The 15,491-nt window shown below is 41.6% G+C and overlaps 1 protein-coding gene across 1 annotated transcript in view; it reads right to left on the bottom strand.

Annotated features, from left to right (window-relative positions):
- Positions 1–15,491, bottom strand: part of grik4 (glutamate receptor, ionotropic, kainate 4) — a 354,718-nt gene that overhangs the window by 9,403 nt on the left and 329,824 nt on the right. Inside the window, exons 13-16 of the mRNA XM_075473484.1 lie at positions 10,957–11,160; positions 8,388–8,501; positions 1,381–1,490; positions 238–411 (exon numbers count right to left, since the gene is read on the bottom strand). Of these exons, the coding sequence (XP_075329599.1) occupies positions 238–411; positions 1,381–1,490; positions 8,388–8,501; positions 10,957–11,160 (602 nt within the window). The remainder of the gene's footprint in view (positions 1–237; positions 412–1,380; positions 1,491–8,387; positions 8,502–10,956; positions 11,161–15,491) is intronic.

Below are 15,491 nucleotides of genomic sequence, written 5' to 3'. Positions count from 1 at the left end.
CCGTGGAGGCTCTTGTCGAAGGCTGGTGTGTGTGACCACTGGCAGTGATACTGAATTTCAGAACGTGTTTAGATCAGACATATCCGTTGTTGCAGAAATGTACAATTCAAGACCTTTCTCTGTCAACTATACTGCAAGATCACATCAAATAAATGCATTCCCTGATGGAGCAATGTTAACAAAATTGAGAAGAGAACTGGATGTGTGTATACCTTTGCTGATATCATAAATACTAACCAAACTCCGCTGACACAACGCGTGGACAGAGCTCTGGGAGCGATGGTGGATCCTTGCTGCATGAAGCCTCCGACAGGGAACCAAAAACTGTTGCCCAGTGAATACTGGTTGATCAGCAAGTTACAGCGTCCCTTCAGACAAGGGTGGGGATTGTACCACTCGTATGGTGTAAGTCTGGGGGGTAAAGAGACAACAGAGGTTCCAAAAACAAACAGAGACAGAAGAAATGTAGCCAACACGAGTGAAAAGCCAAGAGACAGAGAGAGGTGAAGACGGGGAGAGGAGTGAATGACAAGAAGGAAAGCGACTCTAACAACCAACTGAGCACAAAGTCACCTTGGCTCTCTGGAGAAAGAACCAAGCTCCCTTTCACTCCCCACATGCCGGTTACTGCCCACTGTGTATTTTGTATGCTCAAATTCTGCGGCATGATGTGTGAAAACTCCGTTATGTGCAGACTGAGCAAACAGTCTATTTCATTTGGTATGATATCCTTTTGTTCAAACAAAATAAATGAGAAAGTTACAAAGATCACAACAAAACACACCGAGACACATAAATCTTATCTATGAATTTAAAATCTCATCTATAAATTGCATCATTGCCTTGCCTAATCCGATCACAGAGGGAATATTATCCTCAGTGGAACCCAGAAAAAAATGCAGAAAAAGTGCATATGTATTATTTTCCACACAACAGCCAGATCACTAAATCACATAACTCAACCTCTTTAAGTGTTGTTTATACTGATACCACCCACAGAAGTCTCTTCAGAAGCACAGTATGTACACTGCTATGGGAAACTTAATTCAATTTTGCAGGCTGTTATGTAATATAATTGGCTCATTTTTTGTCATTTGATATTTCCACTGTACTTTCAGCAGTTGTGCCCGTACCATCCCTGACCAGCAGGTGGCAGTGTGGCGCTGGAGACCAGCCACTGGAGGAGAACATCTTTTTCAATGTGATGAGGTAGATCAACCGCAGAAAGTGAAGAGAAGCAAGAGAACAGACACCTGTTTCCTGCCCCATCATGTATTCCCCTAACACACTTTTTTTGTGTTTTTACTCTTTGTACACAACCCTCTCTTGATCTCTTGTTCTTTCCTTTCCCCTCTCATCTGTGGAGACCAAGTTCTTTACCTGGCCACTAGAAAGAGGACGCAGCTGACAGCCAAGTAGGCCAGAAGCATGAAGAGCCAGACGCCAGGGGAGAAGGGATCCAGGAAGGAGAAGTAGCCTGGCCTACGTCCCTGAAACAGAACAAATTTACACATAAAGTACAGAGCTGAAATCATTCAACTTTCCTCAGACCAAGCAATCATTTAATTCCACGTCCAAATTGCACAAGCCGACCAACCGCGGCCTCTCCTTAAAGGAGGAGCAAGAGGTTAAATACTTACTTGTAAAGGTGACAAGGAAATAATTAGCATGTGAGAAAACAGTTTGAAGCATCTCCTCCATACATTCACAGCCAAGATTAATTAAAAAGAAATGTTGCTGAATGAAAGTGTTGCTTGCTTTGCTTCAGGCCAATTTGGTCTGCATTAACTATGAATGCTGCCTGCTTAATTTGGAAAAGATAAAAGAAAGGTGACTGTGACAGTAAATAAAGGGATTTGATGATATAAGCATAGATTTTCCTGTCCTAAACTGATATCACTATAATTATGTGTATTTCATTTGCTTGTAAGCATTCATATCAACACTGTACGAAAGCAGAGTGGCCACAGCTGTAAACTGATACAGCACCAAAGATTACAACCTTTAATTTTGGCAAAATATGAAAACTACAGATATTAGGCTTCATGCTATGGAGAGAGAAAGGTTAGATAATCAGCTAAACCATTACAGCTACATTAAATACAATTTCATTTTCATGACCTATACTTGACTGGGGCTGCACAAGGGGCCCAGCTCAGAGGAAAAAAAGCAAAGGAGATTAATAGGTTTGGCTTGAGCAAAAGGGCTAGGAGTGCAGAGGCAGCTACAAGCTGTCATATATCAGTTTGGTTTGGTAACCGGGAGATAAAGCGGCTGAAATAAGGTCGGCAGGGAGTTGTCCAATGGGAATACAGAGGGTAATTTCAAATGTTTCATTATCCAGCACCAACAGCTATTGTCCTCTAAATGAAACCAATTACTGATGAACCAGCGTCAGTATGAGTGTGTGTGCTTATTTATTTGTTTGCGTGTGTGCATATAGTATTTCTTGCGTGCATCCGCAGCTTATAGCCGGGCACCGAGGGAATATTAGCCATTTACACACAGATGCACGTCCACCATCTGTTAATGACTGTGAAATGGAGGTGGCTGTCAGGACCGAGAGGACAGTTAGAGAGTGGAGGTGATCAAACAACCAACTGTCCGAGGGTTGTTATGAGACAAACGCACTACACATCTTGAATAAATTCCTTATCTTCCACTTCTTCGACAACAGGCAGCATCCTGTAGCCTACCTGAACAAGCCCAAATCACTTTTATGGAAATATACTCAATTATGTGCTCCTAGGGGAGCTAACGCATGCCAGAACACCGCAGTGATACATACATCTGAGGCCTCTCAAAATTAAATTTGAGGAAAAGAGGGTGAAATTATTATGTTGGGCATTTGCTATGATAAATGGATCCCCATTCAGACTTGCAGAGAAATGAAAATTCATTAATGCGTCTGTAATCACTTGCATATTAGCCTGGTTGAGTAAAATAAGAGTGGTGCAGAATGCAGGAGAGGAGAATCGGATCCAGTATAATTTTTAGCAAGATTCAAATCAGCCTGCCAGTCATAATGTATGCCATTCTATCTATAGAGTGTAATTGCTTATGACTATAATGATGATAGCTGACTGAAAATAGAGCAGTCGAGTGCTCAAACAAGATGGCTTTCTCAGAGGTAGACCCCTGTTGTAAAAGAGCTACCGCAGCCAAGTCGGCTGTAGCCGGCAGTGACATTAGTGGGATAACAGCAGTATGTGCTGACATGACCCCTTCTGTTTGCTGGCCCAGTTTAGTGCATGCTGAAGCAGCGTTTTGCGAACTGCTGGCCCCGTGTGCCCACGTCTTAAGTTTCCACCGAGGTGCCATCATTAAGATGAAGAGAACTGCAAAATATGGGAGTATAATACTGACAGATGGCAGAGAGGAGAAGGTGCTGGGGAGTAGCTCAGAAATGGCAGGAAGAGACAAACAGTACAGTGAAAAGATGAAAATAGCAGGAGTGGTGTCGCTCAACAAACTCAACGCTTGTGTTGTAATAAATTTGATTTAGAACTCAGACAAAGGATTTCCTTTCTTTCTTTGTTCAGGACTTGGAGGAGAGATCATCCATGGAGAAGCTGCAGTTTACAGACTAATGAGAATTCAGAGACTCAGATATGCTAAACAAAAAACTGTGTGAAATGTTTCACATTTTGAAAACACAACGATATCTTCTCGGGAATCATTATTCCCAGTTATATTTTAAAAAAAAAACAAAAAAAAAACATTGGAGGTCAAACTGAGACCTTCATAGAACTGAGTTAATAAAACGGATCAGTATGTGATAAAATAGATCCTTGCCACCATGGTGTCTAATACAAAATGTTTTAAATTTAATCTGATCTTATAAAATTCTTTTATTAAAATCAGATCAGATGACTGTGTGAAGAGGACCTCATGCTGGCGAACCAACAGATCAACTTCATTTCGACTCTGTAGCTCCTCTTGGAACTACTGAGTGTTTTAACAACTTTCAGCTCATTGTTTGGATTTTATTGCTGCAGCTTGACAGTTTTAGTTCACCCTCCCTGCCCTCAGAACCCCCATTTTCACTCCACTCCTCCTCACATAAACCCACTCTGTACTAATTGTTCAGCACCGGATAGCAGTCAAATGAGGCCAGAGATTGTCCTGAAAACGTAGCAGGCCATTCAGCATCTGACTGGCCAAATTCAGAGTGGACAAAAAAGGGACAAAAAAAAGAGGGAATATAGGAGTCATGTTTGCAAATTTTGAGAATATTGACTGATAAGTTATCAGTGGTACATGTTACTGTGACTTGACAGAGCAAGCTGGGATAATCCTTTAAAAATGACCTTAAATAACCTGAAAAACATCCTGAAATTCCAGCCAAGTAACATTTCCACAGCTGTAAGGCCAAATTGAAAAACCTCACACTCACTGGATAAGAGACCCTTTTGAGAATTTTGAAAAACAGAAAATCTCATCATCCTTATCACCACACCAGAGTGAGATTTCAAACTCCTGAAAAACTGTTTACCTTTTGCATTTGTTGCAATAGAAATGAAGTACAAAATAAAACCTTCTCAGAGAATATGACGTGCTTGGAAACCTGAACAAAAATGCTGTTTGAATTCTTTTAACAAAAAGAAGAAGAGGTTAAAAAGAGCAGAAGTTCATCCAGATGGCCTGGGATTTTTGTTTAAACCCTAATCTCACGGACATATAGCCGGTCTATTCTCTTTATTTTGGAAGGTCAGTCTGCGGGTGCAAGACAGACTGTCAGCAGCTTTGTGTTTGTGTTTGTGTGCCTGTCTCATATCTTGTCAGCAGCTCTCTGTGCTGTCAGTCATCTTCAACAGGGCAAAATACTGTATGCACTTTGGGGCAACCCAGTGTAAAAGGAGTACCTCTGCTCTGCACAGAGGCAGCAGGTATTTCACTGAAGGCAGGGAAAACCACAGCAACCACTGCTAATATGGTAGCGACTGCTCAAAGGGAGAAACACTGGGAAAGAAGGCTTTAAAACACATGTAACGACCAAACAAACTGGCGGTATCGACAATAATAGCTTTTTTGTTGGATGGATTTAATTCAACAAGCACTCCATGTGCATTTATGAATGCTCACTGTTGCGACAGGTTGCCCTGTCTCTTCTCATTTAACCATTTGCTGCCATGTTTGAATCCTTCTTATTGCAGCAGGGAATAATTTTATGAAAGTTTTTCATTTTATTATGATGACAGGAGGGAGTGAGCCAAATCATAGAAGGATGTGAGATAATGCAGATGTAGCACAAAGGGCAAAACAACCTTTATGACCTGCTTTTATGAGCACATCTCAGCAAATAAAAGAAAAGCAAAGAATTGCTGCCTACTACTGTAAGTATATGTCTCATAACACGCAGATCAAGAACTCATATATTTTACCTTGCAATACCCTTGTTCATGCTGCCTTTCCCAGGGGACTGCCTGCATGCCGGGGGGGTGGCTGAAGGAGCCGGTGAGGTTATCCAGTCAAGGATTTCACCAAGTCATCGTGCCTCTTGGTATTCATACCACACTGTTGCCCCCTGAAGCCGCCTGCCTGTATACTGACTCACTGAAGGAGACTTCCTTTTGTCATTTCAACTCCCACATTCACAGCCTCAGATTTCTGTCCTTTCAGCTTCCCTTTTGTTTCTCTTTGAACCCGTTTCTTGCCCCTTCTCTCTCATGTTGCCTTTCTTCACATCCCGCCCTCTGTCTACCTGCCTTCTGACTTTTACTCTGGGCTCTTTAATAATGTGCACGTCGCTAATTGCGTCAGAACAGATGCTGTCAGCTGTTATGCCTGATGAAACGGCCGCATGCACAATCTGTGGAGAGGAGATGATTTAGCAGAGGTCACGAGGTCACATTCGCAGCAACATCCTGCTGCCTCTCGAGCTCGCCAGGTTGCCTGGCTTTATGTCAGGGTGATTTGTACACACGAGTGAAACTACGCGGGTGTGTGTGTGTGTCTAAATTTGTGCTTGTGTGATTTTGTCTGAGGACGTGTGTGGCCAGAGTCAGTAAAGCTCATTATGGCATGCTTTGCCCTCAGGGCAGCTGCTGAATCTGACACAGCTTGCATGCACCCCCAGTTGGCTCCTATGTCTAATTAAGCAACACGCTCTCTTCTGTTTTACACACAAATTTGCTTCCATTGTCAAAGTCGTCAAATTAATGGAACTGTTTAAATAAAAGAACTTGCACTACGGGCCTCAGAGCACTGGGTACATAATATGGTTATTTATTGTACTGATGCTAAAAGCAATAAAGAGGGAAGGTTTTTATGAGATGGCATAGACAGAAGCCTCTGTTGGCGTCTGAGTTTATAAATCTGAGGCCTGCAGTGATACATATTTCACTTGAAATCTCATGCGTATCATATACCAAATCATATAGCATGCACTACTGTATCACTGTAAATAGTAGTAAACAGCTACCAATCCCAACTTGCCACAATATAGTTTGGTAAGATTGCTGAAAACAAAGACGTGGAGAGCTCTTCCTCTGCAGACAAGATGAAGACTGTCTTGAGATTTTTTTTCTCATATTTCTATTGTAGAGCCAGTGTCCCAGAAAGAGTAAACAAGGCAACAGCGGTCCCTCCAGAGAATCAACTTCCTTGTCTCTTTGTGTAAAGTAACATGCTCACACACCACACAGCAGGTAATTAAGTGTTGTGAGTCATCGTTGTCCTCAACACTCCACAGAAAGCGTGACCATAGCAGTTGACAGTTATTATAATACAGGAACCGGGAGAGCTTTGGTTCAGATGTGTGCTGCATTTATTACGTTTTCTTGCCTTTGGTGTCAATTCGTCTTAAAGGAAGAGCTAGCTTTGAAGGTTGAGCAGTTTGCAGGATTATGCCCTATTCCTTTTTATCTTCTTGTTTTTTGCAAGAGCTATCATCCGCATTGATCAGAAAGAGTCACATCTTTAGAAAACAGAAATGAATGTCAAAACAAAAAAAGATTTATAACAATAATACGATATAATAAAAGAGAGAAACAGTGGAAGGGGGGTGAGAAAGACGTACGATGCATACTTACTGACTAGGGGGTGAAAGAAGATTAAATGGTAATTAACACCCTGCAGGCACTTTGATTTTTATCGCATTCACTATTCCTATTGATCAGACTGAAATTTTCATTTTATGTTTGAAATAAGCAGCAGACCCCCGTGTAGAAATCAGTGTGGCTCAGATCAATAGTCAGTGGATTAGAACTAAACAAGTGCAGTCACAGAAATTCAAATATCGAATTTCAGAGCATGCCGAGGGACCACTGTGAAGCAGATCTAAGAAAATGCCAAGGGGCAATGGGAAAATAAAGAGAGCATCAGGAAATGAGGGATGGAAAGAGAGAGAAAAAGACAGCGGATATTGGCCTTCTTCATCTTTTATCCTCCTCTTTTCCCTCCACCCTTTCAGACACTGTAATCTCTGTTTCTTTTGCTGACCTATTACCAAGAAATTTGGCATCAATTGGGTCAAGTCAAATATAATTCAGATCTTTGACTCTGTGTGCCAGCGCTGTGGAAACAGCTCCACATCATCTCCTCATGCTACCACCTGCCTGCTTGCTTCCCACCTCCGAGGTCATATCCTGCCCATTTAACACTGCACCTGCTGCAGTCGATTGATTCTCCCCAACTGTTGGCACTCAACTGAGTCTCCCAGGTGAAACAAAGATGGAAGTTTGCAAGAAGTGGAGACATCAGTAAGATGGAAAGGGAACGGAAGTAAATGCCCATCTGGGATATTACAAAAATGTTAGCTTTTGCACATTCCAGAGCACCTCAGTGCGGACTTTGGCCAGTGCCACTGGACCCCACGGTGTCCCCTTGGGTTTTGGGGGAAGAGTGATGATTAATAGGCCACTGACTCTGCAAACTCTGGCTCATTTCCACCTGCACTGCTGTTATTTCACTCTTTCTTGCATGGGCTTGCTGCACAGGGAGGATATTGCTTGTGTGAATAAGATGGCCGAATCTAATCAGAAAGCAAGCCCAAAACTGCGATGAAACTGCTACATTCATCAAGAAGTTCACACTATAAAACACACCATCTGGTGCCACCAGGATGGGGCGGGGGCTCCAAAAGCAGGAGGAGGAAATAGGAAAAAGAAGTGGATAGTTGACACAGCAGGGAGGAAGAGCAAGCGAAGAATAAAAGTATGAAAAGGATGGCACAACCATGACAACGGACAGATAAAGGAGAAAGCAGCAGCTGAGAGGTAAGGCACAGCATTAAGGTCCAAAGGAATTGAAGTTCCAGAATGATTTAGACAGACAAAGAGAAAGGCTACACCACACAGGGTGAGTGGCTCTGCTGTTGTATGTCTGCAAACTGTCCGAGGGCAAGTTCAACAGGTTAAAGAAAGTGGGAGTGGGAGGTAACTTACCAGGTGGACGCGGTACATGATGCTGATCCCGAGGGTCATGAAAGGCTTGGAGAAGTCGATCACCTTTTCGCGCTCTGCTGTGATAGTCAGGCCAGCGACTGCCAGGTCCGCTTTCTGAAAAGCAAGTAGAATCACATAACGTGAAGGAAGCTCTGAGCAACAACATCATCTTTATGACACAACCACTTGAAAAGAAGATAAGGATGACATAATAATAGGGCTATTGGTTGCCAAAACCCCAATAATGCCTTTTTGTATCCTTTAGCCTCTTTGTCCACCAATAACGCTATCTCTGGTGAGGATAATCCAGCATTGGCCTTGTGTGTGTGTGTGTGTGTGTGTGTGTGTGTGTGAGAGAGAGTGTGTAGGGTACAAGAGAGCTCAGAGTAACCACTGTGGCTGCCAAAGAGAGCACTGTCAAGACAAATCACTTGACAAAGCAACGGCTGGTAAAACACACACTTAGAAACACACAGGCACACGCACATGTAGAAATGGTCAATGCAGCTGAATACTGGATTGCTTTCTACTAATAATATAGGCCAGCAAAGTGCAACTTCAAGGGATTTTTCATCTCCCTGCAGAGCAAAGAGTGAAAGCAGTAAAGCATCGCTCTTTGTCTGCTGCAGGAGGGCTAAGAGGATTGGGGAGATGGAGGGAAATGGGAGGATGAGAGTGAGCAGAGGGGAGCGCTGCTGCAGCAGTGCAGACACTCAAATCCAGAGCACTCTGTTAGTATGTTAAGGAACGCACGGGGCATCTCATTTACATAGAGAAGCATTTTGGATAAGAAACAAAAATGGGTTCATAATCTTTGTAACCTTTGAAACAAGTTTAAAATGCTGTATCTAAAGGCCTGTTCTGACCTGTGATTAAATTCATGAATTTACTCTTAAATTTTCCACCTTTTAAACCTCACTGCTGCCTACACTACACACTCAAGCCAAATTGCTCCTGCTGCCCTATCGCCAGCCCCCAGGCTTTAACCCTCCATCACCAGCTTTTTTTCCCCCTTTTTATTTTTGTATCTCTCCATTGTTTAATAGTCAGATCGCCTGCTCCCAGTGCCAGAAGAAAGACACTACGGGGAACAAATAGTCAGGCAATTTTATCAGAGGAAGTCGCTGAACCTTTGAAAAATTAACACAAAGTCATAACAGCCACTGAAATATTCATGTGACAATAGAATATTAATATAGATTACTAGAGTCCTTTGCCTGCCTGCTGATATGCCTTCTGCTATCATTTAAAAAACACAATTTTTCGTTGGCTGCTCAATATTACATCATTACGGTTTCTGCTTGCATTCAATCATATGGTGCTAATCCGGTTTAAAGGTCAAAAGCACAACTTGTGAATAGAAAAGATGACTTAAACATGGGCTTTTAGGAAGCTGCATTTTACTCCAAGGGTTTAGTCTTTGGAGATGTAACATGGCTCTGTTCTGTAACTACAGCTTTATGGATTAACCAGGACTTTACTCTGACTTCAGCATGGATTCCTCCTGGGCTGACTCAAAGTTTGCGCAGGCTGTCTCACACCAGTCAAAAAAATCCCCCTCACTTCTTGAAATAGGACCAGCATAAATTCTACAGTCTTGGACACAGGTATTTGTTGTCTGGCATATTCTCAGGCTGTCTTCCTCTGCTACTACTAAGAGTGTGTTTCATATCTTTTCGACTAATCCTTTAAACTTGCAGGCATGGCGGTTCCTGTATCTTTTTACTCAGCCATTTTTCTTAAACTGTGCAACAGCCCTCCAGATGACCCTTATCGCATGACAAATTACTCAAATTAGTGTTTAGTTTGTTTTTTTTTGTCTGCCAGTGCATTGCAAAGACTGCAATGGGAGTCACATGTTGGCTTAAACTATGGTCTTTCTGAAGGTCAGCCTTTCAAAAGAAACTTACAGGGGGCAAAGCTGTAACAATAACAAGAGCAGGCACTTCTTGCTTTACATACTAAATGACTTCGCCCTCCATTAGCCCACAGAATTAAGACAGATCACCTCCTAGGATTGGCTCAGTCATTCTCTACATCATCCCCTTCTCCTTTTCCTCACCCCTGCGTTCTTACACACTTTTTCATGCCAGTTTAAAATCTTTTCCACCCCCCTCTTATCCCTTTATATAACCATAGCTGCCTGTTAACAGCTATTCACAGCGTAGCCACAAGAATGAAAGACCTCACTCAGAGATTTAATAGTAATAGCATAGATGGATTCGGGGGGAAAGTCTGTTAAGGTCAGTTCAGACAGCTTGAGGAAAGGAGCTGACAGAAAACACACCACCAACAAGCTGTGACTACTTAGAAAAATACTATACTTAGGCTGAAAAGGACAACTGCTGAGTGAAAAACTGAAAGAAATCCACAAGCTATAAACTACATGAAAGCTGAGCAATCCAATTTATTTTTGTATGTCCGCTTACATGATGTGCGGACATTCTCTGTGCTTTAGATATCAGTGTGCATTAATGTGCATATGACTTAAAAAATGGGATAATCTATGGTTGCAAGGGTTATTTGCAGGTTATGTTTTAAATCTGAGCAAGAGGATGTATTAACATACTCTGGAGATGAGCTCTCCGACCATGCCAGTCCAGGTTCCGTTAGCTCCAGGAACCCCGTAGACTCCATCCCCAACCAGCCGGATGCGATAGTTAAACTTGAGAATGTCTGCCAGCTCCTTCAGCATGTCCACACAGAAGCCTTCGTAGCGTTCATTTCCCTCAAGTTCTTGGTGGTTCTGCCGCAGCATGACATAGGGATTCTCCTGTTAAAGACACATTTTGCAATGCATTACTGTATCAACAAATGGTAGTGTGAAAAAGGAATGTAGGAGATGAGAATTGAGGGAATGTGACACATCTCCGGCAGTTTTTGCTTTGACATTTCTAAAAATCTATGCCTTGAAAACACAAGGGCATCACTAAATCACTTGAATGTATTACTATTGCTTCACAGAACCCGACTAAAGACTTTACAGTGATGAAGAATGCTGAAAGCATCCCATACGTTCTTTGGAGGTCATGGTTCATACAAGGTTTACTGCCTTAAATGAAAACTGAGATTTGTGCATTTGAAGCAGAGCCAGGTACTAAAATCAAAGACACAACAGACGCTTTGCTAATCTGCTGCATCCAGCAAAAAACTGAATGAAAAACAACACACACACACACAGCACAAAACACACACCTATTTACAACCTGTCTTTCAGAAAACCAACTCTGTGTTCCAGTGCCAGTTTATTTATGTCTTGTTTTGTCGTTTAGTTGATGTTGTAGGAAGATTTAAAGCGCTTGGCAGTTATGTATTTTGGAGCCAACCTTAGTGTGCCATCTTTCAAATAATGCAACTGTCAAGCTAGTGTGCTCAGATCCACTACATCACGAAAAGAGTGTTTATGTACTTTGCACTATCCCTACCCTGCACCATCCCTACGATCAGCATGGGATTTCAGTTAAACTATATTAGACTGGAAACTTGGTATCATACAGCATGAATAACAAGTGTGACGCTAAAACAAAAGTCAATTTCAACTCAAATAGGTTCTGTTTGAGTTACTGCTGAAGACAAGTCTTTTAAAGGTAACGAACTTGTGTAAAAACACACAAGCTGAGTCATTTATTTTTAAGGAGATTGTCAAATACTGGTAACACAAATGACTGCAGCAACAGAGCAATGTGTGTGAACCACTCAAAGCCAACCGTGACAGCTTTCGGGGGGGTAAAGCATGAGCAGTAATGATGTGCTGCTGTTTTTTGAGGATTTGGAAGAGAAAATGTTTTATCATTGCCACAGCTGGAAATGCTTATATGTGCAGTAGCTGGTCCACCGGTGATGGATTTGTCTCACAGCGAACGCGACATAAATAGCTGCATTGAAATTGAGAATGTTTGAGAACTTGATGCACATCATCACATCAGGTGGCAAAACAATTACTGTGAATTGCCTAGTTGCTGTCATAGCAACTGTTTGGTTCCACCTTCGAATATAGTTGGAGTTTGACACTGAGGGCTGAACTGCTTTGCCTTATTCTCGCTGCAGCACTGGACGGTAGAACTGCACTGCTGCGAACAAAACGAATGCTGATGGACTGCATCACTCTGCTCCAAGGATCTGCATATGGATTCAGCTCATCTAACCAGGCTCAAAAGTTTACTCAGGCATGATGTTAATGACAAGGGCCTCCAGTGTCGCATCGAAGCAAAAAGAGAAAGTTTAACGTTTCATCTTTAACTGTGTCCATACAGGCACTGCTGTTCTAAAATGTTTCTCAGATGACCCAGAGGTGGGGGCCAGAGGTGTGAGAATGTAAAAATGTGGAAATTTTTCAATGAGCTGGCGAGAAAAATGTACAATGGGTGAGACAATGTTTGCACTGAAATAAGTAAAAGCATCTGTTCGTCAGCATCGTTTAAGAAATAGCACCTTAGTGACATCCAGCTGTGAATTTGCAGTTTATAATAAACTGAATACAACCGGCCTAATCACCCAAGGTAAAACATCTGTGGAGCCACTGTCGAGTTTGTCTGTTCAGGGCCTGGTTTAGAAACATTTTAGGAGCAAAAAACATGTTTTTTATTTTCATTCATGATTCTTCACTGATGATATAATTTTGCATTTCTGACATTAGATTTCATAATAAATCCTACACACTGCAAACTTGAACAGGCTGCAGGTGTCATCTCATTGATGTAATGCAACATCTATACCTGCTTCTGTTTTAGTGTGCATGTGGAGCAGCTGTGCTGCCCCTCTTTAGCAGAAGAACAGTGATGAGCACTGATGAATGCATGCTTGTCTTCTACAATCTACAAGACTTAATTGAGCAAAACATAATTCACTTCTCAGCTTCCTGTAGATTTATGTGTGGGAAGAATGGTAAAGCTTTCTAAATCTATAATTTATTGCCTCTGTCGTTAAGATGCTCAATCTCTTAGAGTAAGGCTAGAAAAAATTGCCTTGGTATCTTGTATCTCTTTATTCCTTGGTGTTGACTTGAGTAAGTACAGCTTAATAAAACGGGCCACGGCAACATCAATCACAAGAGCAAAAACGAAACCGCAATCAATAACACGTGTTTGTCAAACTGTTATTAAGCCAACACTCTTCCCGACTCTCATATATGCAATTTCTCTTGTAATATTTCCTTAGTTTCAATTTGCCTCGTTCTTTGAGCTCAAGTGGCTCCGTGAAATTGCTCCCAAAACTTTCCTGCGACCAGGCCTGAGCTGGGCAGCAGAAATTTAAACTGCCGCAAAAAGTTCATCCTAAAACTTCCAACAAACTCTGCCAAAAAACACAACGACTATTTCTACAAAATAGTCTTTGTCAACTTTAGAATAAAATCATAAAAAAATAACTATACAATGGAATGATGGGTCTATATGGGGGTATGAAAGTGCTGTCTGCCACGAGGGCCAAAAGACTAAGAAATTCCATCTACCTTCTTTTGCACACCACAGCAAAACAGCAATAAAGCTATGAGTTCGAGGCTATAAAGAAGTGCAGACTTTTAAAACAGCCCCTAACACCCAGGCCGAGAGGAGTCTGGTTGCAGACTGATAACTTCGGTAGTAAAGGCACACTTTTATATACCAGGTGCACACACAGATATTCACATTAAGCTTCACATACAACCACATTGGAGTTCCCCCTTTTAAAATCCCATGGTCTTCAAGACGTTTTCTTCACAAAACCCTCCTCGCTTTCCCTAAGAGTTTTCTTATCCTTAAAAACTTGCTCTCCAGAGTGGAGCAAACTGGCAGCTGAGAGCCACAGATGCTCTAACAACATTCTTAAAAGTACAAGGTCATAAGAACATGGGCTGGGTCACCTTAGTTTTTAATAAAGCTAATACATCGTAGTGTTTTTTTGGGCCTCACAATAAATAGAATTCAGAAAATAGAACTAGAAATGAATAAAATAACAGAGACGGGAAAAAAGATTCTCAAAATCCTTGAAAAACGGGGACAGAACTTGTGTGTAGCAGTGCAAATTCATGTGCTCTTGCGTCAGTGCTTCAGAGCCCGTGAGCCAGAAAATCTGCCTTTTTGTCTGCATTTATCAAGTTGGCACTATGCGCATCGTCGAATTTTACCAATACATTTGTGAGTGGATAAAAAAAAAAGCACTCAGTGACACAAGGGTAGTGTGAGGGAAAACAGGAAAAAGAGCAGAGGTGGGAGTAGGTGAAAAAGTCAGAGGATGACTCCAACAAGAGCGACTTGAAGCACATTCTGGGCATTAAGAATAAAAACAGGTCAAGTTGGGATGTAAATATTAAGAGGCTATGGTTTATAACAACGGCAGGGAACTGGCATATAAGACTATTGATTTCAGACGAGCAACAAAACAGAGACCTGAAATGTAAGAGAGCTGGGTATGAGAACTTTAAATAAATTAATTAAATATAACACCCAAGGCTATTAAATAATTTACCAGCAGCATAATAAGCACAGATATTAAATGAAGCCTGTGGAAAGAAAGACAAATGTATGTGAGAGGGTGAGCTTGTAATCTGTACCATAAGGTGCTCAAATCAGTTTTTCTCTTCGAGAGCGTCAACAATTCGTGTCGCTGTAGTTGATAAAAAATACAAGTTTCGTGTTAAACTAAGTAGTCAAGGCAATGATGCCGATTTCAGAATTATTCACTTGTGAGGTTATGTGTTTGTGGCTTTGGGTACAAGTACAACCATAACACCCCCCCCCCCTCAAATGTTGGGAAGCTTTGCAAAATGCAAATAAAAATAGAATAAGAATACAATCATTTGTAAATTTCATAAACAAATGTTTCACATATTTCATAGCAATAGTATGGAACAATAATAATAATAATAAACAATAATAATACAACATATCAATAGAAGCAGTATGCAGCATTGCCCTGCTGAAATATGCGAGGCCTTCTCTAAAAAAGACGTCTCCTGGAGAGAGCATATGCTGCTCTAAAACCTGTTTATACCTTTCAGGATTGATGGTATCTGTCCAGCGCTGCAAGTTTTCCTAGGCACTAATGCACCCCCATACCAACAGAAATGCAGGCTTTTGAACTGAGCACTGATAACATGCTAGATGGTCCTTCTCATCTTTAGACCAG

Source organism: Odontesthes bonariensis, chromosome 9 (assembly GCF_027942865.1).
Source record: "Odontesthes bonariensis isolate fOdoBon6 chromosome 9, fOdoBon6.hap1, whole genome shotgun sequence".
In the NCBI taxonomy this organism is placed as follows: Eukaryota; Metazoa; Chordata; class Actinopteri; order Atheriniformes; family Atherinopsidae; genus Odontesthes; species Odontesthes bonariensis.
This window is presented reverse-complemented; position numbering and strand designations above follow the sequence as displayed.